Here is a 24,287-nt window from a genome sequence, read left to right as displayed (position 1 = left end):
CAATGGCACTGTAAACATGAATTTGTCTCATTTGTGTGATTTTTTTTTGCCAACAACATGACAATTAGTTAGATATAATATGGTTGTTGAAACCAAAAATCGATGTTAAAATTAAGGTTTCTTCTATAAAAGTAATCAATAGTTGTTCAATATTTTTGATATTTAAGATAACACACAAAAGAAATTGATAGTGTAAAATAAAGAAACACACTGAAAAACAAAACCCACATATACAATAGTACTGTCTACTCTTACAAGAGCTTATTAAATAGGAAAACCATAACTAACAAGTTTCGAAAACTCCATCACTCCCGTAGTTATCTCATAATCTGTGATTCTAGTCAATTATATATAATCCCAAATGCCTTAACTTTCATGATTTTAGCGTGTGATTGATTGCACGCCCACTAGAGAAACAACCTGGGTCTGCCTGACGGAAGTATCGGTTCCGTAATGGCCAAGTTACCTATGGACTCCTCCGTTGTCACCGGATCAATTACTTTGCTGTACCTCTCGTACCAATTTTCCAACTTCTCGGATCTAACAATATCAAGCAGGTTATCCGGAAGCTCAGAAACTCCGTTCAAAATCTTAACAACTGTAGCCATATCCGGCCTAACCTCTTCAGCCTCATGCGAACATAACACTCCTAGCTTCAGAACAAGCTCGAGCTGTCCCTTATCATTATCTTGTCGGATTCTTTCAGTAGCTGCCTCTACAATATCACCGTTTTCCCAACAATTTATCGCCCAGTTAGTAAGAATAGCCTCTTCCGACTCTGCTCGTGGCTCAAACAGTTTTCTATCGCAAGAAACTTCAAGCATAAACATACCAAAAGCGTAAACATCCGTTCCCATAGTTGGTCTTCCGGTTCTCATGATCTCTGGCGCCATGTACCCGAATGTTCCAGCTACTCTAGAGGTTTGAGGATCATATCCTTGATCATATACCTTAGCCAATCCGAAATCTCCAAGACTTGCATTCATCTTGTCATCGATTAGCACGTTTGCTGGCTTGATGTCTCTATGAATGACGACATGTATCCACCCATGATGGAGATAGGAGAGTGCAGAGGCTACATCTTTGATGATCTTGAAACGTTGACTCCAAGAGAGTTGTTTTTGATCTGATGTTCCGTAAAGGTACTTGTCAAGGCTTCCATTGGGCAGAAAGTCATAAACCAAGTAGAGCTCTTCTTTGTATCTGCAATAACCAAGAAGCCTGACTAGATTGGGGTGTCTAAGCCGACCAATAGTCGAAATCTCGGCCAATAATTCTCTCATTCCTTGACTTGAGTCATGAGAAACCCGTTTAACAGCAATCTTTGCATTTGAACCTGAAAGTGTGCCTTTAAAGACAGGACCAAACCCCCCTTCGCCGAGAAGTTGTTTGAAACCATTTGTGGCATTGAAGAGTTCTTTGTAAGAAAACCTATGTGGTCCACATTCGACTTCCCATTCCTCGAGAACCTCCAAAAGTTTCTTATGTCTCTTATAGAAGAAAACAATTAAAGCTGATGCAGCAAGCGCAACAAAGAGAGCCAAAGTCAAGAACGTCACAAGAACTATCAGCTTTACCTGAGACTCTGCCTTGGGATATGGAGGAAAGGTTGGTATATCAAAATCCAGTTTTGGAACAATAATAAAGGTAAATACATACCACATCCACATGTAATGTATTGCTCCGACCGACCCAGTGGAAGCTGTGAAGCCGATATACATATTCTTTGAAAGATACGGTGACAAATCTTTGTTCAGTGAAAGAAGAGGCCACTTTGGGACATTAGCTTCCTCTGCTGGTGATAAGGTGACATTAAGCTGTTTTTCTTCCTGGCTATACAAAATCGTGACTCGGAGTAGATTTCCACTGATTAAAGAAAGATTTTTGAACTGACCATTTTGATCATAATAACCGGCAGGAGCAGATACAATAGATCTCATACCATTAATATTGATACCAACATGGTTATCATCAATGTCACCAAATTCATCGTCTTTATGTATATCAAGCTCCACAGCAATGATATGGTTGGAGCTATTTCCATCATTTGTATCGTTGAAGATACCAAGGTACTGATCAGCGGATGCACCAGGAATGCCTCTCGTGGGAGAGATCACAAAGGCTATACCGTGAGAACCTTTGTCTATATGCTCAGGGACGATAGCAAAGAAGAAGGTAAATGAAAACGAAGTCATGTTACCGTTGACCGAATTCTTGAAAGGGAATGGCTCGTCATTGAAGGCTTGACCATAGGCGTGTTTCTTGGTGTTTGTCAACGTCGTGAAACCATTCATTAACCCGGCGGATCCCTCAAAAACAAGCCTGCCAAGTGAGCTTTCAAGATTAGACAGAGCAATGATCACCAGAACCATCAACCAGTTGATTTTACAAGACATGCTCATTGATTGATTGATTGATTGAGCGGTTTACGAGGGAAGAAGATTATACATTTTGTGTTGTTAAAATCTGTGATAAGTAAGGAAAAAGTCAAGTGAGGACTTCAGATACACGAAATAGTCACAAGAACTGCAAATATTTTATTAAACAGAGAGCCATAGAGTTGGCAGTGGCATGAATATATTTTTTAACAAATGTTTGAGACCAACGATCTTATTTTACAAACATGAGATCATTTCTACTTCGGTTAGGAATAAGCAGGCAAGAGAAGTAACGCCGAGGATGAAATCTTAATTTTTTGAAGTTTGGGCCAAAAATATAACTGAGTATATATATGAAGGACTAAAAAGTAAATTAATTAAAACGAAAAATAATAGAAAAGAGAGGGAGAAACACAAACCACCACCGCAGCCGTAGTAGATTCCTCGGGTAGAATGGTTTCGCCCTCCTTCCGATAACCCTCTCGTCACCTGTGACTCATTCCCGGCAATGTCCCCGTACCGGCCGGCGGACTCAGGGATCGATGTAGACTGAAGTGTTAAAGGCAAAAGAAACACCGAAGTTAAATGGGCCTACTATGGCCCATTAGATAGATATAGGCCTCCTAATCATAATTTAAGTCGAGAGGGTTCTTTCGTAAATTCAGGAGAATATGATTGGAACTCATTGAGAAAGCTATGTTGAATCCCTCCTACAGACTACAGTCTCTGTTCTGTGGTAGCTTAACCAGTTGCAGAGGGAAGCATCCCGAGCCCAAGCTAATGTTGAAGCCCTACAGTCTCTTTAGCTTTCATTAAAAACCGTAAGATACATTTTACCCTTGTGAATTTGCTTCAAGTGTCAACTTTTTTCATTAGTATTACCAAGTCTAATGCTCATATCATTTCTAAGAGTTCTACTTCAAACCAAATCCTCCGGTTTTTTTTGTTTTTCTGTTTTACCTTTTATTATGTTACAACACTCAAAATCAACACAACCCAAAGAAAAATGTTCAAATCAAAAGAAATCACACAAATCTGTTAAATTCCTTTCTCCCAACTGTTGTTGCCATGGAGGCAGTGGAACCAATGCTCAAATTTCCTACTGATTTAAGTGTCTTGTGCTTCTCAAGAACCACACCTCCAGGTGAACCAGGACCTCTGTGGCTGCTGCTGTTGCTCATGACCAATGACCCTTTGTTCCATCTAAACGTATCTTGCGTGGGGGGATACGACATTCTCCTCTTCTCGCTGACTGGTGTACCCATCACTCTCTCCTTTGGATTGCTGTTTGGTCTAACTTTTGCTTTGGCAGAGACTGTTGGAGCCATGTAGCTAGGGAATGGAGGGCAGCTTGTGAGGCTATCATCATCCTTGAAAGGAGAATCTTGACCTCTTAGTCTTCCTCTTGAGTATCTTGATGTCCCTGTGTGGATGGGTCTGGAGGGAGTGTGAAAAGTGGATCTTGACGATCTGGGTGTTGAAGTGTCAAAGTGGTTGTCAAGCCTGATATGGTGTTGTTTGCTTGACTGAGACAGAGGACTTGGGCACAGTCTTGATGGTGTTAGCCTGAAATCTCTTTGTGGTTGGCTATAGCTCGGTGCAGGACTAGCAAGAGGATTCTGCCGGTCCACCCAGTTCCACCATTGAGGGAAAGAACGATTGTCCTGAGTAGACTTAGGACTGTTCTTCCACAACTGCACAGAGATAGATACGTTGGAAAAGACTTAAAATGTACATCAACATGATGATGGCATGAAGAAGGATTGAGTATTACCTTGCGAGAATATGCATAGGCCATGGATCTTTCTCTCTTGATGATTGCGTCAGTCTTTCTTTGTGATCTTGAATCCCTTTCCTCTTTTGTCAGCACACTGTCATCCCAATTATCATTACCAGCTTCAGACGCAGCCCATTTGGCTTCATCTTTCTCTACCTGGGCTTGGTTTTCCAACATTTTGATGCGACGTGACTGGATTTGGGATTGAACACGGACCACTTGCTGCATGTACTTCATTGCATTTATCGTCTGCCGCTTCACGCTGTATCCTCTCACCACACCTTGAAGTCTGACTAGACCTTTGAGAGCTCTGAAACTCTTCCTTGCCTGTTTCATTCAGGTCAATATAACTTCCTTGTCTTGGAAATGGAAGTGTAATGGACAAATCTTGATAGAGAAACAAAGAATGTGTATACGTACCATGTAACCTCTGAAAGCTCCTTGAATCTTTGTTGCAGAAGCATGTTGGACCGGAAGCGTTGGCTCTGGTCTATAAACAATCTCCCGCCGCTGCACAGCCCTAGGAGAAACCGATCTTGGAGAAGGGGGCTTAGGCGTAGTGGGTCTTGGAGCATCCAATCTTGGCGGGTCTGATCTTGGAGAAGGCGGCTTAGGCGTAGTGGGTCGTGGAGCATCCAATCTTGGTGCGTCTGCTAGTGGAGAAGGAGGCCTAGGCGTGGTGGGTCGTGCAGCATCCAATCTTGGTGGGTCTGCTCTTAGAGAAGCAGCTCTTGGAGAGGGAGGTCTTGGAGTGTCCAATGTTGGTGGCTCTGCTCTTGGAGAAGGCGGCTTTGAAGAGATGGCTTGTGGGGAGGCACCTCTTGGTGAACTTGGTCTTGGAGAAGGAACACTGTGAGGTGTAATTCTCTGAGAAGGAACTCGAGTAGAAGCAGGCCTAAGAGTAGGAGGGGCATTAGCAGAGGCTGATGATGGCTTCGATCGATCAAAGGGCTTTGGCGAAAGTGATCTTGGAAGGTCAGCTCTTGGAGAAGGAGGCTTTGGTGAAAGGGATCTTGGAACTTCAGCTCTTGGAGAAGGAGGCTTTGGTGAAAGGGTTCTTGGAACTTCAGCTCTTGGAGAAGGGACTCGTGGTGAGGCAACTCTTGGAGAAGTTGGTCTTGGGGAAGCAACCCGAGGAGAAGCAGGCCTCGGAGGAGGAGAGGCTGAATATGGATTTGGTCGATCAGGAGTAGGAGGCCTGAAGACAAGATTGTGATCTCTCTCAGCCTCGCCCAAGATCTTTTCGATACTACTAGGCTCTCTGAAGATGGGAAGAAATGAATTGGTCTCGCCATGCCTTAGCTTCCCAAAACCTTTCTTCTTCTTTTCTTTGCCACTCTTTCTCTCTGGTTCCTGCTGCATAAAAAGATCACCAAGAGCCAAAGTATCTCTCATCAAAAACTCTGTAATAAAACATTTTTGCAAGCTAAGAAAATCCAGTAAGGAGTAACCAGCTTACATTGGCTAGCTTCTCTTTGGAATGTGGAGTAAAAACCCTTTTGATAGCAGAAAACCAACTTCCTTTCTTCACCATTTTGCCAACATCACTTTCCTTACCTGTCACAATCAAACAGAACTCAAACCTTTGTTTCAGGCTCAAAGGATTAACCTTTATGGTAGTTCTAAGATCTATGCATGGAGAAACTTCAAGACTAGTACAGTTGTGTATTGATCATCAGAACAGAAGTATTGCTTACCGAGATTAGTGGATAAGATTTTGGGAGAAGGCGCAAGTTAGCATGGTTGCTCTGTAGCCAAAACTCTTACCTGCATGAACCAAATTGGAAACTGCAGTTAAAAGACAAATGAAAGAAAATCAAAGGCAGATCCAAAGAAACTAAGATAAGGAAACTGCCAAAGAGATTAAGTTGTTGAGCTTCCATGAAAAGGAAGTTTTAACTTTTTGACAAATCTTAGCCAAACTTTTTAACTTCTCTTCAGATTAGGTGAACTGACTAAATCAACACAAAAATTGTTTCTTCTATGCAAACGAGAGAGAGAGAGAGAGACTGAGACAAAGATGACAACTTTCAAGTGTAAAAGCTCTGAATTTTAATATGCATAAATTAGAAAGAAGCTGAAAAAATTGAGAATTTTGCTTAGAGAATTTTCTCACAGAACAAGTCACACAAGTGAGCTCTTTCCCTTAATTTCTCTCTGTCTCTCTCTACTCCTCGAAAATCATGTGTTTCACATCCCAACAAGACTAGAGACATCAAAGAGAACAAAAAAAGACAGATCTTTTGAAACACCCCAGAAAACCAGAAAGTGAAAAATCAAGAAACAGAACTTAAATCATCTCCTAGGTAAGCAAACACGAATAACATACCTCGATGTTGAGATTTTTGTAGCTTTCTCTTCTTCTAGATTTTCACAAAGAAAGAGAGAGAGAGAGAAAAGAGAGGAAAAAGAAGCAGGCAGAGAGAAGAAAGAAGAACTCTTGTCTGGTAATTTTCCCTTTTCTCTCTGTCTATCCTCTGCTTCCTCTCTCTCTCTCTCAGCTCTCATATCTTTTTCTAACGCAAACACACAATAAAGAAATACTATTTTAATTGGCTATTAAGAAAAATAATTAGTCTTCTCTAACCCATCCTTTTTAGAGTGTGTGTGGGTAAATTACTTTGAAAAGTCTGCAACTTTGGATCTGGGTCTAGTTGGTATTGCGATGAATTTCGAAACTTTTTCTTTCCTACTTCCTTTTTGGAATTAATCAAATCGATTTATCATCATGAAGAAAGAGAAAGAGTTAGTCACTTTATCACTCAATGTCTTGGGCCTATTACTTTTACCTTCATTGTAACCACCACAAACGTTGAAACTCATCCCTAACCAAACGGTAACAAAGTACCTCTAGTAGACTATAAGTTTGATTAGTAGATTGTTTTTGGTTCATTAATAGTGTTTTATAGGGAGACTTCTTGTAACTTTTCATCTCCTCCAAAAGTAGACTAATATTGCTTTGTCTTAAATTCCTATATATATATAGGACATAGATATACTATTTTGTGTTGGTAACCATTTCCGTAGCTGATAGGATGTGATGTCAATTTTTTGGTGTAAACTTTAACTATGAAATCAATATTGAATGAATATTTTATATAGTATAGAACATGATAGAATGGCACTAATAATTTTAAAATCGTATCATCACTAAAATACTTAAGGTAAGGCCACATGAATTGTCTAAATTTGTTTAAGCTATCTTTTGTAGTTCCTTTGCCTTTTTTTTTTGGTAAGAAAACGTCATAAGGCATTTTCAAATATTCATACAGTTTCTTATTATCATCAAGAGAAAAAAAAGCCAGAAGTCTCAAAGAAGAACTATCCGGTTGTCCCCGCCAAAAAAGTATATAGACTTATCAAAATTTTAAAATATATTAGGTTTAGTGGAGAGATTCTGATTTGTTTATCTGGTGTATAATATACAAACCATAATTGCGACAGTTTGCTTTTTATATATTTTGTACAAAAACGACCAACAAAAATATACTACGAGTTTTTGTTTGGTATCGCAATGAGAAGAGAATCTGAAGAAATTTTCATAGACGAGGTTGATTCTCTTTGTTGTCTCATCATGTTTCTTCATACGCGCTCACATCTCGCGTCTGGTCTCACTTTCTTGCCTTCATTAATTTGTGCACTATTTGCCAAATGTTATTTCACGTGACATCGACCAATCACTGTTCTCCTCTGGGATATGTTGGATAAAACGCTTCATACTTCTTACTCCACAACTTTTTTTTTTTTTTTTTTTTGGTCATAGGTTTAGTAAGATTTTTTGTTTCTACATTTTCTGGTTAATTAAAGTTCATTTATTTATTTTATTTTATAAACTTTATCGGCTGATCCGGTCAGCCTCAGTAGAAATGCACCGAAATACTTCAGAGTGGACTTCTCCCCGAAAGACCACCACACTGTCTGTCCCGAATTTGGATGCTTTCCGACTAATGCCAGGGGGTAGTCAGGCCGCCTGCATTTCTGACTACCAGGTAAACCAATTGGGCTAAAGCCCAACTGACAGACTTTCCAAACAAATGTGATTTTTGTTTCCAGGGAGGATCGAACCCAGCTCTGAAAGTTTCACCCTTCCCCAAATCTTCTCCCACCACTGGATCACAGATGCTTGGGCAATTAAAGTTCATAATATTTATCTTTTGCTCTATAAGTTGTTTCATGTTTCGGGGAGAAGATTTCTGTTGACAAAAAACTCGACCTTGTTCTTGGTCTAAGAGGAAGACATGCGAATCAAATGTAATGTATCGTTTAGGGACTTGGAAAAATGATTTACTAATTAGTGTTAAAAACGCATATAATTATACTTTGGAATACATTCAAGCAAGAATAATAAAATATTTCAACTAATTGATTCTTCCCACATTCCTTCCCACTATAACCCGTTTTCATATGCTGCCACATTTGGTCGTGTGTGTGATTTAATAATTCTTTTTTCCGCATTAGGACCTAACCTAACCCTACCTATATTACACAATATCTATGTGTGGCTAATATGGATTAATCTTTGGTCGATATGATGCTAAGATATAAATATTTACACACAATTAGAAAACTATATCTACCCTCAACTGATAATTAAACACAACACAATTAGGTGATCTACAGCCATATCTCTTGTTGAAAACTGTAGAAAACTTAATGTTTAGGTGTTGTTGGCAAGAAAATCAAACTATAGTACTATACATCTATTTATAGGCAAAAACATTAAACAATTCACATCTAATGTATTTATACTGGTATATGTTAGTTAATATTAATATTGAATAGATGCGAAGTATTGATCAGTAAATTAAATTATATTGCTTTAACAATGGCATACACATATCTAGGCTCAAACATTTAACTGTTGAGAAATCCAATTAAAACATCCAAACATTAGATTTTAAATAGGAAATTTCAGATACAGTCCTCTAACTTCTTGCAACAAGATCGAACCTTGATATGTTTTACTTACGAAATTGATAAATGCAACTTCCATAGCCTGTAAATGTGGAAAATAAATAAAAATTGATATGATATCAGACATAATAATAGTTCCATAGTTGTTTAGAGGAAAAAAATATAAAAAGAAAACTCACTAGGATCAGTTATGCCGATGAGACCAGAGCCTTCAAAATTGCAGTTCCAAAAATGTCTTCCTTGAGCTTGGTAATAAAGATTCATGGCAACAGAAGCACGACTAATGATACTATCTGGTAAATAACATGCACCTCCTTCCGAGATAATCTGACAATCGATTTTCGAACACGCGAAGTTTATGTTTTCTTGAAGCCTTTCGTTATCCGTAGAAGGTTTAGCAACGCACCAATCTCCGGCCGAGCGCTGTAACAAAGATCAAACCCAAAGTTCATTACAAGAAAAGACAAAAAAAAAGAAAAAGAATAAACAAAACATTTTATAACTTGGTTATTTCACTTATGTTCTTACATCTGCCTTGGTGACTTTGATGAAATTTCCTTCTGTAAGAGAAACATGGAAATGAAACTAAATTGTTACAGTACTTGGAAAAGATTACAATTAATATAAGATTATTAAATGATCTATATATAAACCCGTATGTATGCATCGCTACATACCAATTATATTATACTAATTAACATCATGATTATAGTTGTGATTACCTGGCCAGAGGTATAAGAAAATGATGAAACAAAGACATATTTGTGCTTTAGCCATGTTTGACGTCTGAAAGCTCGTCTACAGCTTTGCTATAAAACTAGGTTAAACCGATCTATATATACAGGGAGAGAGAGAGAGAGAGAAATAATATAGATATTACAAAATAAAAAGCATTATGTGATTGAATATTTATATTTAGTATCTGATATATTTATTTGTCAAATTTTGCAAAAGTTCATTATTATTATTAAAAGAAATTGTATCAACAAATTACATATACAGTAGAATGGATATTTCTCAAAATTCTTAAAAGATTTCTTACTATAAGAGATAAAAATGTATTTATTAAGTGATAAAAGAAAACGATTCCCTACTATAAATAATAAAAGAAAAAGATTTCCTACTATAAGTTAAATCTGGATGATTTAGAAATCCTTTCACTTTGAAATCAGACATACCAATTTTGAAACAATTGGGCCTTTTATATATATTTTTGGGCTTAATTATGTTTGGTATTTGTGATATTAGGGCTAGTGTGACTGTGACCTAAGGCAAAGTATATATATGTGGTTATGTATGTATAGCCGTTTATATCAACACACAAAATTTCTAGAATTTTTGTGCAATTCTGACAAAGACATCAAACAAAAACAAATATGCCTAAAGCACAAATATGGTTTCCTTTCATCATCTTGTTATGCATCTCATCAGGTAATCTAACCATCAGTTTGATTATGTTGATTGAATCTATCTATCAATATTGATTGTTATATATGTGGGATTTTAGAATATTATCTTCAAGTCTTTAGTTGATTGTTAGATTTGTTTCCATGTTCTTTATTGTTAAAAAGATTTATTTCTATGTTTCTCTTACAGTAGGAAGTTTCATGAGAGTCAATGCACAAGCACCGGTAAGACTGCTCATAAAAGATAACGAAACTAAAAAAGAGCAAACAACAATGAATCATCATATGGTTTTTATATCCTTTTGAGTTTGCTCTATGTTGTAGGGCCAAGGGAGTTGGTGTGTGGCTAAGCCTGGCACGCCGATCAAACAACTTGTAAAGAACTTAAACAACGTGTGTTCGAATTCGAGTGTCCATTGTGAGGTTGTATCGGAAGGAGGTGCCTGTTATGATCCGATTAATCTCTATAATTCAGCTTCTGTCGTCATGAATCTTTATTACCAAAATCAAGGAAGACAGTATTCGAAATGCGATTTCGAAGGCTCTGGTATAATTAGCGTAACTGATCCTAGTGAGTTTTATATATCTCTTCCTCTTTATTTTATAAACAGTTGTATGAATTTTTTTTCTTTTATCTGACCTCAAATCAACTCTTTTCGACAGGTTATGAATGTTGCATATATGAATTTGCTAAGTAAGCATAGAAAGCTTCGCGAATGTGTCTGTTCCAAACTTTGAATAATTAATGGTTCAACTTTTTACTTATTGAGTGTTTGAGCTTTTTATTGCATGAGGTCAAAAAACATCTTATCTAATATCATATCATATCATATCAATACCTCTATAATTATGTGGTTGATGTTTGTTTACATCATAGAGACGTAAATTAATTATCTCTTTTAAAAAAAATGTAACTGTTAAGTTTAAGTCCAAATCACTTTTATAAAACCATCTAAATTCTTTATAAGCTTTTTAAAAACTTTGTATAAGGGTACAGTTGAAAATTAATATTATTAAAAAATCATTTTTGAAATTTCCCCAAATCATTTTCTTTTATCACTTTAATAAATTTTCTTACCTACTTCTACAGTTCTAATTGACATGGAGAATAATCTTAAAATCAAATCAAATCAACGTGGTTGAACAATCATAAACTACTTCGTACGCTTTAGCATATTGAATTGCCTTCTTGAAGTTTAAAAGCAAGTTTTTCTCTTTTTAAAAATACAAATGCAAGACAACAGATTTAAACAATGATTTGCTTGGTCTTGAAGAAGAGAAAAATGAAAAGTACGAGATCCACAATAGAAGATAATACAAGAGCAAAACGAAGCATGCAAATAGAGACATAGGAAGAGGAGGTTAGTTCTACATTCGGATGCTCCGGCTTGTGTTGGGATTGATACCTCGGGCTTCTCCTGCATATGGACCCGTTTGTTTCCTGATATCTCTGACCTGTCCTTTGCGTCTAGTGACTTTTTTCTCGTAATTTTTCTGCAAACAAAAATTCAAGATCCCAAAAACATTTGAGATGAGGCAAATAAACAGGTCAAACAAACGAACGTTGCAGAAACTGGTAGATTCAAGATAGTTTACCCGGTACTTCTTTCTCGGGTTTTTGAGGTCCCTGTTGCGTTGCCGGGTCAATCCTCTGTTACTCACCATCTAGGTTTTGGTGGCGATTAGAAAAAAAGAGATGACAAGAAACGTTAAACTATGGTTCTAGGTAGAGAAACAGATGATATTTGTTGTGTGCTTTGGAAACATTCTAACCTGATTTGAAATGTGTCGTTTTCCATCCACGTGTTCTGGCGATGACGGCATCAAATGAGGTTTTCTGAACAAACACAAAACGTATCATTGAGATGAACAACCACAAGTGTCAAAATAACTGAAAAGGAAAGGTTAATGTAATGTATTATTATTACCTTGAATAGATCTCTGCTTTGGCAGCTCGTTTAGCTTGTTGTTTCTGTTTCACTTGTTTGTAAAATTCATCTTCTGATTCACCATCATTATCAACCATGTCATTGTTATCACCATCGTTATCATCCTCATCATCTGATGCAAATGCCCCATTTTTATTCCTGCCATCTCCCTCTGATGACTTCACACCAGCTCCAGCCAAAACTCTGAGCTCAAACTTTCTACGCCGTTCTCCAATATCATCTCTTTGCGGTAAATCATCATCTCCAGAAATAGTCTTCCAAAACATAAGGTGAAAAGATTATGAAAAATACTAGCGTAAAAAGTAACAAAGACATATCTAAGTTTCACATCTGTGATATGTTGTTACCTTGGGCTTCCGTTTGGTGGACACAAGCTTGGTGAGCTTATCAGCTGTTACATTATGTGTGCTATTGTCTGCATCATCCACATAATCATCGAATGTCTCTAGCTTCCTGGTTAGATGCGAATTAAGAAAATAATTATATTATACATCACAATCCTCGAAAAGATACACCAGAAATCCCCATCATAAAGAAGTATGATGAAAGGAGAAGCTATTACCTATTAGCTAATTTCTGGCGTTTTTGAGCTTTATCAGACTTTGAAACAGTAGAACCAAGGACTCCATTGGTTCTAAGTTTTCCCTCTAGAGCTGCTCGAAGTTTTAACATCTCCTCACTTTGCACATCAACCAGATCATTCTGCTAGAAAGAAAGAGAATTTGTTCAAGCTAAACGAAGAAAATGTGCCAGTAAGCAAGAGGTTGAACAATTTCCAATAGAATAGAAAATCCAGGAAAATGCTTAGATTTGTATTTACCTGGTGCTTGCGTTTCTCTCCTTTTTTCTTCTTTTCTTCTCTTGCGTTGTCAATTTTCATCGGCTGAATAAACAGAGATCAGCAAGGTTGTGTACAAAGAAAGTGTCAAATAGCTCACAAGAGATTAACTTGAGTGACAGCGAGTAAGATCCTAACTTCTACCTTGGCTGTGTCTTGTGTGATTCTATCTACTGAATCAGAAACAGGTGAAGTGAGCTGATCTTCTTTAACCACCTTTTGCACTGCTCCATTAGCAATACTTCTTGCTAGGGACTCTTCAAATCCAGGGGGAAGCTCTTCATCAAGTTCTTTGATCTAATTTTAAACAAAAAACATACATTAACTCAGCAGCTTTAATATATAAACAAACATAGCTTGACTAGTTGTAGAAGTACAACATGTAGATTGTTGAGAGATTAAAAACTTAAAAGGGTACACCGCAGAACCTTATCTAATAAAGATTTGATCTCGACAAGACGGGCAAGGACCGGATGATCACGGATGGGCTGCCCTTCAGACTTGAGTAGAAGATAAAATGTTATAGATTGGCAATAGGTAAGTAGCAGAAGCTGCTTAACCTCCAGGTACCTTGCTAAACCATTCAACGAAATTTCTCCTTCCTTTAACTGCAAGGAGACATAATTGCATAAATTTCTGGAGGAGTCACAAATCCCTTCTTTCGAACTAGGGTGATATAAAGTGGCAATATAGAAACATATTGAAAAAAATTGTGAAACAGTAAAGAGGTTTACCTTATTCATAACAGGATTTATCTTACTCTCAAGCTCTTCAACTGCATCGTTCAACTCAGACAAAAGACCAACTATTTCCGGAGCAGAACTACACGAAAGACATATCACGTGAATATTATTTTACATAACATGTAAGAAAGTCTAATACAAAATAAACTAAGTTAATGAAAAATTTAGAACCAGAAAACATCAACATTACCTATATACTACATCCATTTGCTCTTCTTTTGACAAAGAGTTTATGTCTTTCTTGATCTCTTCAACATGTGTATCCTTATCACCCTTCTCTTTCTTATCTGTGATGGATTTTGTAGCCTGCTTACCTTTGTCAGAAATTTCCTGCCAAACATAAACCAGAATGGTGCGTCAATGATCTAAGCAACAGGATAGTTTTCAACTACATGATAGTAACTTGTAACACCCATGACCCACCTCCATGGTTAATTCTCTGTCGCTATCTTCTTCACTATCATCGTCTAACCCAGCATCAGCTGCTGTTATGGATCCAAGTTGTTCTGCCCGTAGTCGTATGACCTCTTCTTCTTCCGCTTTAATGTCTTCATCATCACTTGATAGGATCTTCAAAATCACATCAAACCAGATTAGCCACTTACGTAGAGTTTGTTTCAGAGTTAACAGAATATTAACAAAAGGAATCTAGCTTTTAAAAGAAATGGAATCGAGGCAAATAATCAGTGGGTTGCAGATGTCGACACTTCTTACATCAAAATCCACATTATCACCACTATGGTATAGGCCACTTCTTCCGCCCCATGTGCTCCTTTTGTCTTCCTCTTTATCCTTATCATCATCAGCCATTTCATCGTCACCATCACCAAACTTTGCCCTCAGATATTTCTTCTGCCTAATCACTGAACAATTAAGGCCCCGATGAGAAAACGAATAAGGCACTTAGAAAAGGAGTAGCTACAGGTATACCATTCAGACAGAGTAGATGCAACAACTAACTACATATAGTAAACATGACATAAGAAGGCATCCTTACTTTTCGCAGTAAGTCCATTCTCGGCCTCCTCTTCGTCTTCTGTATCTTCATCCTCCTCACTTTCATCATCCACACCCTATAATCCAAACAAAACTGAAATTGAAAGGGAAGCAATTGAAAGAATCGAAGCAAAAGATGTCTAGAAACATAAGCCAAAAAACAAACCTGTAAATCAAATACAGGTTGCACATCATCTTCATCCGATTCATCAGTATCATCATTAACATCCAAGGGAACTATATCCCTCTGTTTATGAACTGTGGACAAAAAACCAAACATCAGACATAAACTTACAAAATCTCAAACAATGAGCAATCTATCACACATATCTCATCAGAATCGTTAATTAAGAAGAAATAAGCTAGTAAGCACTTAATAATAAGGACATAGTCATTCCAATAATCAATTAAGCTTTAGGAAACAAAAGAAAGGACAAATTTTTCGAAGTGGGTAGAAGTTTACAGGCGTCAATCTCGTCGTCGTATTGGTCTTCGACGATATCTTTGCGAGTTTTTGTGCTTTTGCTACTTCTCTTCAAAGTCCCTCCTTTTTTCCCCATTGTTGTGTTGCAGAGCAGGTTCTGGGGATAAGCAAACTTGTGCAACTTTACAATCCCTTATCGAATTAGGGTTTCCCCTTCACAAATATCAGCTCGACGGCAACGATTACCTAAAGTTTCTACGACGGGGAACAATTTAGAGGATATCAATGGTGTCTGAAGAAGAAGCTGAGTTTCAGAGAAAGAGAACGAGAACGTATCGTTAAAACCCTAGTAAGGTTTTATAAATTACTGGGCCTAATAAGGCCCATTATTATCTAAATAAGCCCATATTTAAATGGTCCTTTAGTACTAAGAGTATACCCGTCTTTTGATTTGTGGCGACTTCCTTTTTACCGAAGAGACTCCTCCGGCCGGTGAGTTTTCGGACGCAGATCATCATCAGATTCTTGTCTCTCTCTGGTCAGTTTCATAGTTTTTTTCTAAGTTTGAATTCTGATTCTTAAAGCTCGTGGCTTTTGAGCTGGGTTTGTTGACTTGATCGGATTTGACGCCTCCTAATTGTTGCGAATTGAATTATATTGTTTCCGTGTTGTGATTTGTCAGAAGCTTTGACGATCTAGGGTTGTATATCAATGGTGTCTTAGCGTAGAATTGAGTAGAAATCCGAATGATTTGAAGAAATTGTTTCAATTGTGCTTAGATTTTATGTTGCGTATTCCATTTATATCGACAAAGTTCTAAACTTTAAGATCTAACTCTTCCCTGCACTTGCATTGTGTTTATGGTTTTCTCTCTCAGTTATCTGAGTGATAAGAAGTATTTTCAGTGCTTGAGGATCTGCAAAAGATATCCATCTGCGGTTTAACAATGGTAAATTCTCAGTGCTAATTCAGGATTATGTGATGTGAAGATTTTTGTGAGATTTTTTTTTTTCCTCTGATTTGTGTTTGGTGGGATTTGATTCAGCATTGATGCTACATTGTAAGGTTCAATGATTGATGGAGTAAAGAAAACTAATTTTTGCCATTGTTTTGACTGATCATGCGTTTTTTTGATGCCATCCTTTTTGGTTTTGCAGGTTCTATTACAGTTGGATCCATTCCTCAATGAACTCACGAGCATGTTTGAGAAAAGCAAAGAGAAGGGTTCTGTGTGGGTTACTTTGAAAAGATGTAACTTTGAAAATCTCATCCTCCACTTTTGTTATATGTTTATACTTGAAATATCTTTTTGAAGATATCTTATATGATTTTTGTTACTTGTGTCAGCATCTCTCAAGTCTAAGGTGCAGAAGAGGAAACTGAGCTCAGTTGGAGAATCCATTGAATACAGATGCCTTATTCGAGCAACCGATGGAAAGAAAACTGTTTCTACTTCGGTATGTTCTACACATTATCTCAAGATTATGATCTCGAACCATGTATGTTTCCAAACGTAGGAACTATTCATTAGTAAACTAAACAGCACATCGATTACTCGAGATATTGTTTAAGAGTTACTACTCTCTTTGGATAATGAACTAGAATAAAAGATAACATTCTCTCTTAAGTCTCTATTTATCCTTCCTTGCACTATTGTAGTTGCCTTCTAGCAGTTGAGGAAGTAGCTCGGTAAACAAATAAAACGATTGAAAACCTACCCAAGTTCTTGTAAAGTGATACTGGTCTATGATCTGTAAGAAGCTAACTTGTTACAATGCTTTCTTGTTTGTAAGGTTGGTGCTAAGGATCACCAGAGATTTCAAGCATCATATGCCACCATTCTTAAGGCCCACATGACTGCTTTGAAGAAGAGGGAAAGGAAAGACCGGAAGAAATCGACAGAGGCAGAGAAGAAAGAAAGCACTTCAACCACTAAATCTAAGAAACTTTGATTTCTCCTTTTGTGTTTCTCATTGATTTGCAATTGCTGCTTAAGAGTTGAATTTTGAAAGCTATTGAAAGATCTAAAAGATTTTGACTTGTGTTATAATAGAGATTTTGGTTTGCATTTGCTTTTCCCTCGAGAATGTTCATCGTGTATAAATAAACCAATTCCATACAAATGTACGAACATAAATCCAATTCAAAGAAACTGATTCTAAATTTCAAACACTAAGAAAAAAAACTCAATTGTTATTATGGATCTCTTCCTGTTCCTAACCTAGTAAGATACCTCATCAGAATTTGATTCCACATAAGCTTCATCAGAATTTGAATCAACATAAGCCTTGATAACACGTCTGTACTTCTCAGGGCTATCATACCAGGTTGGTGTGTTGATGATCGCCTTTTCTAGCCAATACTCATCATACACTCTTTGCCTCGACATCTTCTCCAAGAATCCGTTCCAACTATCCATGGCTCGGGTCAATCGAACAGTCTTAGGTCTTCCCATAAGAAACCTAATGTAATCCCTTGCAAGCTTGACCAATTCCTCCCCAGTGATAATGTATGTGTACTGCAAAAACAAAGATATATTCCATCAAAGCAAGATACGATATTTGAAGTTCAAATCTTTCCTGAAATTTGTGTCATTTACCAAAAAGATGAAGCCTAAGGTCGCCAAAACCACTTGCAAAGTTTCATCTGCGATCCCAGCAAGACCACCATCTTCTCCTCCTGACCCTTCAGGACGCTCCTCACCATTTCCACCACCGCCACCACTGCCTCCTCCACGTGGAGGCATGTTGCCGCCACTGTCAGTATCATAAAAGTCTTTCTTCTGTATCTGCTCTCGCAACATATCTTCAACCGATTTCTTCCCCATAGCTTTCTCTATTGCTTTCCATGGCGATATCTGATAACAAAATTCATTACAACAATCACTAAGAACAAAATTGAAAAAATAAGAAGAACACACTTATCATCAGCAAACAGAACAGCAAAGTTCTTAGAAACAAACACAAAAGAAATCACTCTCCAGTTGCAAAGTAAATTCATTTACAGGCAGAAGAACTTAACATGAGGAAAAAGCATCTGACCTCATCACTACCATCAGGTTTATCTTTCCCACCAAATAAGCACACAGCAGAACTTTGTTTCGATTTCCCAGTAGGTAAACGACGGCGATGATCAAGAAGAGGCGAAAACTGAGTAGACACTGCAGCAGTAGCTCGAAGAGTAAACGAGGTACGCGGGAAGTGATCAAAGCGTACTGAAGACCTAATAGGTACACTGGAGATGCAATTTGGTCGTGTTATCCTTGCAGGATAGTAGGATGGTCGAAAACAATTAGCCTGAGTAAAGCTCATCTTTTATCCCAATGTTTCTCTTAATGCAATCACTTTCTGAAAAGAAAACAAATCAACAGCAAACAACGAACACAACCAATTAGAACCCAACATTGACCAAAACAAGGATTCTTCTGGGCATGTTCAGAATTTGAGTATATCCATTTCTAATCCAAATTCGGAGAAAAGAACAAATCTTTGGGATAATTATATCGTAGTCATAGAACAATAAGCAATATAAGTAACCAGAAACCAATAACTTCGAATGTGATAGAATATAAAGGCACTGGTTCGGTAAATATAAGGTAAGAACACTGAGCAAGCTCGCAAGAAATTGGAATATCATAGAGAAAGGAGAGTAAGAAACCATAAATCTACCTTTTCGAAGCTTTGATGAGACAGAGACTTTCGAAACCCTAGTTTCGCTTGGAGAGAAAGAATTCAATTTTTTTTCCCCTTTGCGTCGTCCTGAAACACAACGGAGGAGCCGAAACTCTGTGAGAGATGAAGCGATCGACAAAAGTTTTTATCTATCTTGAAAGATGCAGCTTAACGGCGTCGTTTTTCACTTGAGCTCCGATGGTTCTAGAGTCTCTAGACCAGGGTTGGTAAGACTAAACCGCTTTTTATTGATATGCTGGTTTAATTTTGACGCATGACTATTTGGAAATTGCAATAATTGAGTTGGATTTTTCTAATTTTGGTTGATTTTGATTTATAAATAGAAACATTTTGGCTTCACTAGTCATTTTTCTCACAATTCCATACAATTTTTGTTAAAAATCAAAGTAAGACTTTAAAAGAACGTTCTAAATGCTATATTAGTTGACCAAAAAAAATGCTATATTAGCTAACAATATCGTTTGAGCTAATTAACAAAAACTTGGAACTATTCAATAGAAAAATCTCAAACGTTTGAACTAATCTAAACTTGATTATCTCAATCAAGTTTTTATGAGAATGATTTTCATCCAAGTAACTTGGCTCTTTAAAATTTTGATTACATATTCGTTTTTGATCTGATCTATGACCGACATGGAATTTCTCATAACGACAAGAGAAAAAACTGTGTCATTGACTTTTGTTAAGTGGTACAAAGTGGCATTGACTTTGACTCAGAAAAAGCCAATCAATAATCGTGAAAGATGTCTAACACTGATCAATATTTCAATTTGAATAGACCAAATTTACACTATAAATACATCAACACACCTTCTTCATTTCTTCACACAACACCCTCCATACACAAAATGGCTACCCTAAGAGCAATGTTGAAAAACGCTTTCATCCTTTTTCTCTTCACCTTAACCATCATGGCAAAAACCGTGTTTTCGCAACAGTGCGGTACAACCGGATGTGCAGCCAACTTATGTTGCAGTAGATATGGATATTGTGGCACCACAGATGCCTACTGTGGTACCGGGTGCCGAAGTGGACCTTGCAGCTCCTCAACCACACCTATCCCACCAACTCCTAGCGGTGGTGCAGGCGGTCTAAACGCTGATCCTCGTGATACAATTGAAAATGTTGTCACACCAGCATTTTTTGATGGTATCATGAGCAAAGTCGGAAATGGCTGTCCAGCGAAAGGGTTCTACACTCGCCAGGCTTTCATTGCGGCTGCCCAATCGTTCGACGCCTATAAAGGAACCGTCGCTAAGCGTGAGATTGCCGCTATGTTGGCTCAGTTTTCTCATGAATCTGGAAGTAAGTTCTTTATAAACCCTTCTAGTTCTACTACATGAATGCATGTATACTAATTATTTAATTAAGCAAATTAATGAATTATTATTATCAAGAATATTATTACACTAATTAAGCACCATAATGTTTCTTGGGTAAGTTAACAAATCATTTCTTTTATCATTAAAATTCATACATATTCATTCTCTATTATAAATAACGATCTTCTTTTACGTTATGCAAGGTTTTTGCTACAAAGAAGAAATAGCTAGAGGGAAATACTGCTCACCGAGCACTGCGTACCCTTGTACACCGGGAAAAGACTACTACGGCCGCGGTCCAATCCAAATCACATGGAACTACAATTACGGTGCAGCTGGAAAGTTCCTCGGACTCCCTCTCTTGACTGATCCAGACATGGTGGCTCGTAGCCCCCAAGTTGCCTTTCAGTGTGCCATGTGGTTCTGGAACCTAAATGTTCGTCCAGTCTTGGACCAAGGCTTTGGAGCCACCACTAGGAAGATCAATGGTGGTGAATGCAACGGTAGGCGTCCTGCAGCCGTGCAGAGCAGAGTAAACTATTACTTGGAGTTCTGCAGGACGCTTGGGATCACTCCTGGAGCAAATCTTAGTTGCTAAAGATGTTAAAATGTGGTTCGTATGACACGGTTTCATAGTATAAGTGTGGTCGTTCACGTGTGAGTTTATAACTAAAGGTGTCGAATAAAAAAGATTATGCGGTGTATCCTAATGTACCAATGTGTTGTTTGAATCGGTTGTCACAGAATGAAGTATATCAGGCTATCAGCCAATCCATAATAAACGCATTTACTAAATTTCAACCTTTTTTCTGGTTAATGGTTATCCAATTTTACAGAGGATAGTGTTTGAATTTTTTCCCTGGGAACAAATTACATAAGCTGAAACTTCAGAGAAAATTCTTTACGAATGAAAGAAAAAGTGTGAACAAATGGTAAATTTTATAAAAGATTATTTGTCTAAGTGGTTCCTTCTAGTGATTCTCGATTCACCATTTCGTCAGACACTTGTAAGGATGATATATAATAATTAAAAATGTAACCAGATGGTTCTAAGTGTCAGAAAGTGAGAATATTAAGAGGGAACCACTGCCGAGTAATGTATATTTGTATGATGACAACAGTTGTAAAATTTCCATAACTAAGACCGATCGATAAATAGGCCTAAAAAATGTATGCATATTTGAATGAAATAAGATATTGACAGTTTAAAAAATGAAGGAAAAGTAATTCAAACTTTTTTCAATATATACGGATCAGGATATTCACGGAAAAACGGTCTATTTCCCCACGAGAAGTACCGCATCATGCCAGATAGAGCCCAAACTTTAACTCCGGTCTACATGTCCATGAAAACAAAGTTTTAAACATATTTCTCCCCGAAACGTAAGTTCTATAGCTAAATCTCCCCGAATTAATACTTCGAGATCTATTAATCCATATATCTGGGTTTTATCGGTTATTATTTATTTAACCGTTTTTAACCAAAGAAAACCTGATTTTAACCGGATTAAACACAAACCCAATCACCTTCTTCCTCTTTCCTCTCCTTCTTCTCTTCTTCACCCTATTTCACGTTATGGGTTTTGTTTTTTTTTCTCAAAATTGGAATTCCACTTTCTTTTTATGATTAAACCACTTATGATTAAGTTTTAATTAGGCAAAATCCCAGAACCTATCTTAAATAATTCAGATTCATGAGCGTCTTTTCTAATACCAATTATGAAGGACGCTTTTAAATTTAGAAACCCATAATCTCATAATAATCTCATAGCTGAAGAAACACAAACCCATAATATCATAAAAATCTACTCAAAAAAACTAACAAAAATCTCATGTTGCCGCAACACCACTCCTCGTCCAAGAATTAGCTCTTTCACCACCACCACTACCTTTAATAACTGCCGATTTCCCTCTTCTTCATGCTATCAAGCCAATGATGATACTTCTTATCAGCTTCTTCCTCAACAAAACTAGATCTTTTCACTTATTCTTCTTCTTCTTCCCATCCATGTTGTGTGTATTCACCTTCACCACATCGAATCCATAAAATAACAGAGTTTGAGGAGAACTTGAAATCACGAATTCACGATTAAGAAACTCGAATTTGAAGTTACATAAAAGCAATTGACAAAAATGAGTGAATTTACAGGAAATCAATAAACTGAACGAAGGATGAGGAAAGTCTCTTTATACTTGCATCCAAGATCGATTATTGATTTCATCAGAAAAAAGTTAGTCTGGTATTGTTTTTAAACGAAGAGAATCCAAGCAAAATTTCAGGTGAAGAAGAAGCGTTGGATCGGAACGTTAATAGGTCGGCGGGTTCGGGTTAATTTTTGATAATTTTGGTTTAGTTTTGGTTAAAGTTTGTTTTCAAATGGTTAAGACTGAATTGGTACATTAAACCGACAAAAACCAGATATATGGGTTAATAGATCTCGAAGTATTAATTTGGGGAGATTTAGCTATAGAACTTACGTTTCGGGGAGAAATAAGTTTAAAACTTTGTTTTCATACACATGTAGACCGGGGTTAAAATTTGGGCTCTATCTGGCATGATGCGGTACTTCTCGCAGTAGTTTGAACTAAGAAATATCTTTAAAATAACAAAATTTCAGAAAAAATGGTCCACACACATGTAAAATATCGTGGACTTACAAATGAGACTGAGAGCGTACGTACGTATAGATGCATCAGAATTCATGTACAATATCAAGAGGGCCTCTTTCGATGACTTCTTATTTGTCTCTGTTTACAGGAGGACCCCTCTACTGCTTTTTACCAGTCAAGACTCTTAATCTCTTAGATCATAGAATCTATGAAAAAACTGTTGTCATGAAAACATTTTTTTTTTCATTTTTGAGTTGAAATGTAAATGATGTTTTCATTATGGAAAATGAAAAGCTATTTAAAAAATTTAATGAATAATATATAAGTTTTTTTAGGATTATAAAATACTTTATTTTTGGTTTTGGATAATGGTTTTCTGTTTTATAACAACAACTTACATGGATATAGAGTTTTTTTCAGATCAAAACTAGATTAGCCCTTTTCAGACCAAGAAGCAAAATTGGCAAAGGAGGCATAATAGTTATGTGATATTGACTCTCACGTCACGGCCGTTGTTGTTCGCTGTGAAACCAAGTTTGAAGCCAGTGGAAACCTATAGTTCGTAAATTGTGTGAGTGATGGAATTGGATGTTCTATTCCTTATGGTGAAGTCTATATTTTTGAAAACTTGATCTGAGGCTCTTCGTTTGCGCCTGCACTAAGTCTATATGTGTAGAATGTAGGGTAGATAAAAAAATCTAAATTGAATGTGATGTTCCTTTTTCTAAATTAATAATGTATACAATATCTCATATATATATGAAGAGTTTTATGATGATGCGAAAGCGAGCTAGCCGAAAAATAGAACTAACGTTTCGTTTATAGTCTGTAGTTAGTTAAGTTTGACGTAAACATTGATCTTGAAGGCATGGTTCAGACCACTTTTTAAAATACCTTTAAAGTTACTAGTATAGCGGAAAAAAAAAATTTGATTAACATCTGGTTCAAATTATAAAATTAAACATTTTTTATACAGAAAAATTGGAAATAGTTTTAGATAAAAAACAATACCAATTAGCACATGAAAAATAGCGGCTACTGAATAAAATAAGTAAAAACATAAGCTCACTCAAGATCAAATCCGATTTGAGTTAAAGTATTGCGATAGTCAAGATTAGATTTGATCTGTGTATCGTGGAATCATCCTAAATGTTATAATTTAAGATTACGAATCAAACAAACACATCTTGAAAACAACCACATGGCTGTTAAAAACAATTAGTATTACTATTAACTAA

The 24,287-nt window shown here is 36.9% G+C and overlaps 8 protein-coding genes, 2 long non-coding RNA genes and 1 other non-coding gene across 20 annotated transcripts; 3 read left to right on the top strand and 8 right to left on the bottom strand.

Moving 5' to 3' along the window:
- Window positions 1-156: 156 nt before the first annotated feature.
- Window positions 157-2,965, bottom strand: AT2G43690 (Concanavalin A-like lectin protein kinase family protein). 3 transcript variants are annotated; one of them, NM_001337052.1, is made up of 2 exons: window positions 2,798-2,965; window positions 157-2,322 (listed from the first exon to the last, which is right to left on the bottom strand). In NM_001337052.1, the coding sequence occupies exon 2, from the start codon at window positions 2,292-2,294 to the stop codon at window positions 408-410; it is 1,887 nt and encodes a 628-aa protein (NP_001323490.1). In that variant the 5' UTR covers window positions 2,295-2,322; window positions 2,798-2,965; the 3' UTR covers window positions 157-407. The 3 variants fall into 3 exon arrangements, with proteins under 3 accessions (NP_001323490.1, NP_181897.1, NP_001318417.1); NM_001337051.1 differs by having other exon boundaries at window positions 214-2,466; window positions 2,798-2,882; NM_129931.2 differs by lacking the exon at window positions 2,798-2,965 and having other exon boundaries at window positions 161-2,446.
- Window positions 2,966-3,159: 194 nt separating this feature from the next.
- IQD14 (IQ-domain 14) lies at window positions 3,160-6,872 on the bottom strand. 5 transcript variants are annotated; one of them, NM_201952.2, is made up of 7 exons: window positions 6,485-6,642; window positions 6,272-6,361; window positions 5,853-5,922; window positions 5,615-5,712; window positions 4,576-5,508; window positions 4,153-4,482; window positions 3,164-4,072 (listed from the first exon to the last, which is right to left on the bottom strand). In NM_201952.2, exons 4-7 carry the CDS (start codon window positions 5,687-5,689, stop codon window positions 3,404-3,406), a joined length of 2,007 nt encoding a protein of 668 aa, NP_973681.2. In that variant the 5' UTR covers window positions 5,690-5,712; window positions 5,853-5,922; window positions 6,272-6,361; window positions 6,485-6,642; the 3' UTR covers window positions 3,164-3,403. The 5 variants fall into 5 exon arrangements, with proteins under 5 accessions (NP_850399.2, NP_001154574.1, NP_001318416.1 ...); NM_180068.5 differs by lacking the exon at window positions 6,272-6,361 and having other exon boundaries at window positions 3,160-4,072; window positions 4,576-5,511; window positions 6,485-6,872; NM_001161102.2 differs by lacking the exon at window positions 6,272-6,361 and having other exon boundaries at window positions 3,160-4,072; window positions 6,485-6,702.
- A 2,075-nt stretch (window positions 6,873-8,947) lies between these two features.
- AT2G43670 (Carbohydrate-binding X8 domain superfamily protein) lies at window positions 8,948-9,906 on the bottom strand. The gene is made up of 4 exons (NM_129929.5): window positions 9,792-9,906; window positions 9,598-9,629; window positions 9,249-9,492; window positions 8,948-9,151 (listed from the first exon to the last, which is right to left on the bottom strand). Exons 1-4 carry the CDS (start codon window positions 9,844-9,846, stop codon window positions 9,117-9,119), a joined length of 366 nt encoding a protein of 121 aa, NP_181895.2. The 5' UTR covers window positions 9,847-9,906; the 3' UTR covers window positions 8,948-9,116.
- Window positions 9,907-10,399: 493 nt separating this feature from the next.
- On the top strand, window positions 10,400-11,352 carry AT2G43660 (Carbohydrate-binding X8 domain superfamily protein). 2 transcript variants are annotated; one of them, NM_201951.2, is made up of 4 exons: window positions 10,400-10,500; window positions 10,666-10,700; window positions 10,800-11,046; window positions 11,139-11,352. In NM_201951.2, exons 1-4 carry the CDS (start codon window positions 10,446-10,448, stop codon window positions 11,171-11,173), a joined length of 372 nt encoding a protein of 123 aa, NP_973680.1. In that variant the 5' UTR covers window positions 10,400-10,445; the 3' UTR covers window positions 11,174-11,352. The 2 variants fall into 2 exon arrangements, with proteins under 2 accessions (NP_973680.1, NP_850398.1); NM_180067.1 differs by having other exon boundaries at window positions 10,410-10,500; window positions 10,669-10,700; window positions 11,139-11,239.
- A 200-nt stretch (window positions 11,353-11,552) lies between these two features.
- On the bottom strand, window positions 11,553-15,755 carry EMB2777 (Sas10/U3 ribonucleoprotein (Utp) family protein). The gene is made up of 16 exons (NM_180066.3): window positions 15,465-15,755; window positions 15,168-15,259; window positions 15,003-15,078; window positions 14,720-14,868; window positions 14,429-14,575; window positions 14,196-14,335; window positions 13,997-14,084; window positions 13,691-13,870; window positions 13,407-13,559; window positions 13,245-13,307; window positions 12,987-13,126; window positions 12,772-12,877; window positions 12,404-12,678; window positions 12,249-12,312; window positions 12,072-12,140; window positions 11,553-11,969 (listed from the first exon to the last, which is right to left on the bottom strand). Exons 1-16 carry the CDS (start codon window positions 15,559-15,561, stop codon window positions 11,844-11,846), a joined length of 1,965 nt encoding a protein of 654 aa, NP_850397.1. The 5' UTR covers window positions 15,562-15,755; the 3' UTR covers window positions 11,553-11,843.
- A 99-nt stretch (window positions 15,756-15,854) lies between these two features.
- On the top strand, window positions 15,855-17,591 carry AT2G43640 (Signal recognition particle, SRP9/SRP14 subunit). 3 transcript variants are annotated; one of them, NM_001202815.1, is made up of 5 exons: window positions 15,855-15,963; window positions 16,303-16,374; window positions 16,583-16,649; window positions 16,773-16,882; window positions 17,219-17,591. In NM_001202815.1, the coding sequence occupies exons 2-5, from the start codon at window positions 16,372-16,374 to the stop codon at window positions 17,375-17,377; spliced, it is 339 nt and encodes a 112-aa protein (NP_001189744.1). In that variant the 5' UTR covers window positions 15,855-15,963; window positions 16,303-16,371; the 3' UTR covers window positions 17,378-17,591. The 3 variants fall into 3 exon arrangements, with proteins under 3 accessions (NP_001189744.1, NP_181892.1, NP_001078050.1); NM_129926.2 differs by having other exon boundaries at window positions 15,861-15,963; window positions 16,583-16,676; window positions 17,219-17,585; NM_001084581.2 differs by having other exon boundaries at window positions 15,880-15,917; window positions 16,583-16,676; window positions 17,219-17,585.
- On the bottom strand, window positions 15,967-16,305 carry AT2G09495. The gene has a single exon (NR_140548.1). It is a non-coding gene; the product is annotated as an other RNA (long non-coding RNA).
- Window positions 17,503-19,306, bottom strand: AT2G43630 (nucleusenvelope protein). Its single transcript, NM_180065.3, has 4 exons — window positions 19,094-19,306; window positions 18,467-18,772; window positions 18,025-18,282; window positions 17,503-17,943 (listed from the first exon to the last, which is right to left on the bottom strand). Exons 2-4 carry the CDS (start codon window positions 18,734-18,736, stop codon window positions 17,647-17,649), a joined length of 825 nt encoding a protein of 274 aa, NP_850396.1. The 5' UTR covers window positions 18,737-18,772; window positions 19,094-19,306; the 3' UTR covers window positions 17,503-17,646.
- Window positions 19,307-19,897: 591 nt separating this feature from the next.
- On the top strand, window positions 19,898-21,297 carry AT2G43620 (Chitinase family protein). Its single transcript, NM_129924.3, has 2 exons — window positions 19,898-20,422; window positions 20,643-21,297. Exons 1-2 carry the CDS (start codon window positions 19,966-19,968, stop codon window positions 21,035-21,037), a joined length of 852 nt encoding a protein of 283 aa, NP_181890.1. The 5' UTR covers window positions 19,898-19,965; the 3' UTR covers window positions 21,038-21,297.
- A 668-nt stretch (window positions 21,298-21,965) lies between these two features.
- On the bottom strand, window positions 21,966-22,442 carry AT2G09490. Its single transcript, NR_140547.1, has 2 exons — window positions 22,328-22,442; window positions 21,966-22,053 (listed from the first exon to the last, which is right to left on the bottom strand). It is a non-coding gene; the product is annotated as an other RNA (long non-coding RNA).
- On the bottom strand, window positions 22,317-22,698 carry AT2G09485. Its single transcript, NR_143742.1, has one exon. It is a non-coding gene; the product is annotated as an uncharacterized misc_RNA (transcript).
- Window positions 22,699-24,287: the final 1,589 nt, after the last annotated feature.

Source organism: Arabidopsis thaliana, chromosome 2, assembly GCF_000001735.4.
Source record: "Arabidopsis thaliana chromosome 2, partial sequence".
NCBI lineage: Eukaryota > Viridiplantae > Streptophyta > Magnoliopsida > Brassicales > Brassicaceae > Arabidopsis > Arabidopsis thaliana.
This window is presented reverse-complemented; position numbering and strand designations above follow the sequence as displayed.

What these genes read in the sequence shown, in the direction of transcription:
- AT2G43690 (NM_001337051.1), bottom strand. Translation starts at nt 2,402, where the DNA reads ATGAGCATGTCTTGTAAAATCAACTGGTTGATGGTTCTGGTGATCATT.
- EMB2777 (NM_180066.3), bottom strand. Translation starts at nt 15,561, where the DNA reads ATGGGGAAAAAAGGAGGGACTTTGAAGAGAAGTAGCAAAAGCACAAAA. An exon ending in CGACGACGAGATTGACGCCT is followed by an intron (nt 15,260 to 15,464) that starts GTAAACTTCTAC and finishes TTTTGTCCACAG; the next exon opens with TTCATAAACAGAGGGATATA. An exon ending in GAGAGAAACGCAAGCACCAG is followed by an intron (nt 13,127 to 13,244) that starts GTAAATACAAAT and finishes TCTTTCTAGCAG; the next exon opens with AATGATCTGGTTGATGTGCA.
- AT2G43660 (NM_201951.2), top strand. Translation starts at nt 10,446, where the DNA reads ATGCCTAAAGCACAAATATGGTTTCCTTTCATCATCTTGTTATGCATC. An exon ending in CTTGTTATGCATCTCATCAG is followed by an intron (nt 10,501 to 10,665) that starts GTAATCTAACCA and finishes TTTCTCTTACAG; the next exon opens with TAGGAAGTTTCATGAGAGTC. An exon ending in AATTAGCGTAACTGATCCTA is followed by an intron (nt 11,047 to 11,138) that starts GTGAGTTTTATA and finishes TCTTTTCGACAG; the next exon opens with GTTATGAATGTTGCATATAT.
- AT2G43630 (NM_180065.3), bottom strand. Translation starts at nt 18,736, where the DNA reads ATGAGCTTTACTCAGGCTAATTGTTTTCGACCATCCTACTATCCTGCA. An exon ending in AACCTGATGGTAGTGATGAG is followed by an intron (nt 18,283 to 18,466) that starts GTCAGATGCTTT and finishes TTTTGTTATCAG; the next exon opens with ATATCGCCATGGAAAGCAAT. An exon ending in CCTTAGGCTTCATCTTTTTG is followed by an intron (nt 17,944 to 18,024) that starts GTAAATGACACA and finishes TTGTTTTTGCAG; the next exon opens with TACACATACATTATCACTGG.
- AT2G43640 (NM_129926.2), top strand. An exon ending in GTGGGTTACTTTGAAAAGAT is followed by an intron (nt 16,677 to 16,772) that starts GTAACTTTGAAA and finishes TACTTGTGTCAG; the next exon opens with CATCTCTCAAGTCTAAGGTG. An exon ending in AGAAAACTGTTTCTACTTCG is followed by an intron (nt 16,883 to 17,218) that starts GTATGTTCTACA and finishes CTTGTTTGTAAG; the next exon opens with GTTGGTGCTAAGGATCACCA.
- IQD14 (NM_180068.5), bottom strand. Translation starts at nt 5,689, where the DNA reads ATGGTGAAGAAAGGAAGTTGGTTTTCTGCTATCAAAAGGGTTTTTACT. An exon ending in CCAAAGAGAAGCTAGCCAAT is followed by an intron (nt 5,512 to 5,614) that starts GTAAGCTGGTTA and finishes CTTTTTATGCAG; the next exon opens with CAGGAACCAGAGAGAAAGAG. An exon ending in GAGCTTTCAGAGGTTACATG is followed by an intron (nt 4,483 to 4,575) that starts GTACGTATACAC and finishes TGAATGAAACAG; the next exon opens with GCAAGGAAGAGTTTCAGAGC.
- AT2G43670 (NM_129929.5), bottom strand. Translation starts at nt 9,846, where the DNA reads ATGGCTAAAGCACAAATATGTCTTTGTTTCATCATTTTCTTATACCTC. An exon ending in TTTCTTATACCTCTGGCCAG is followed by an intron (nt 9,630 to 9,791) that starts GTAATCACAACT and finishes TTTCTCTTACAG; the next exon opens with AAGGAAATTTCATCAAAGTC. An exon ending in TCAAAGTCACCAAGGCAGAT is followed by an intron (nt 9,493 to 9,597) that starts GTAAGAACATAA and finishes TCTTTGTTACAG; the next exon opens with CGCTCGGCCGGAGATTGGTG.
- AT2G43620 (NM_129924.3), top strand. Translation starts at nt 19,966, where the DNA reads ATGGCTACCCTAAGAGCAATGTTGAAAAACGCTTTCATCCTTTTTCTC. An exon ending in GTTTTCTCATGAATCTGGAA is followed by an intron (nt 20,423 to 20,642) that starts GTAAGTTCTTTA and finishes ACGTTATGCAAG; the next exon opens with GTTTTTGCTACAAAGAAGAA.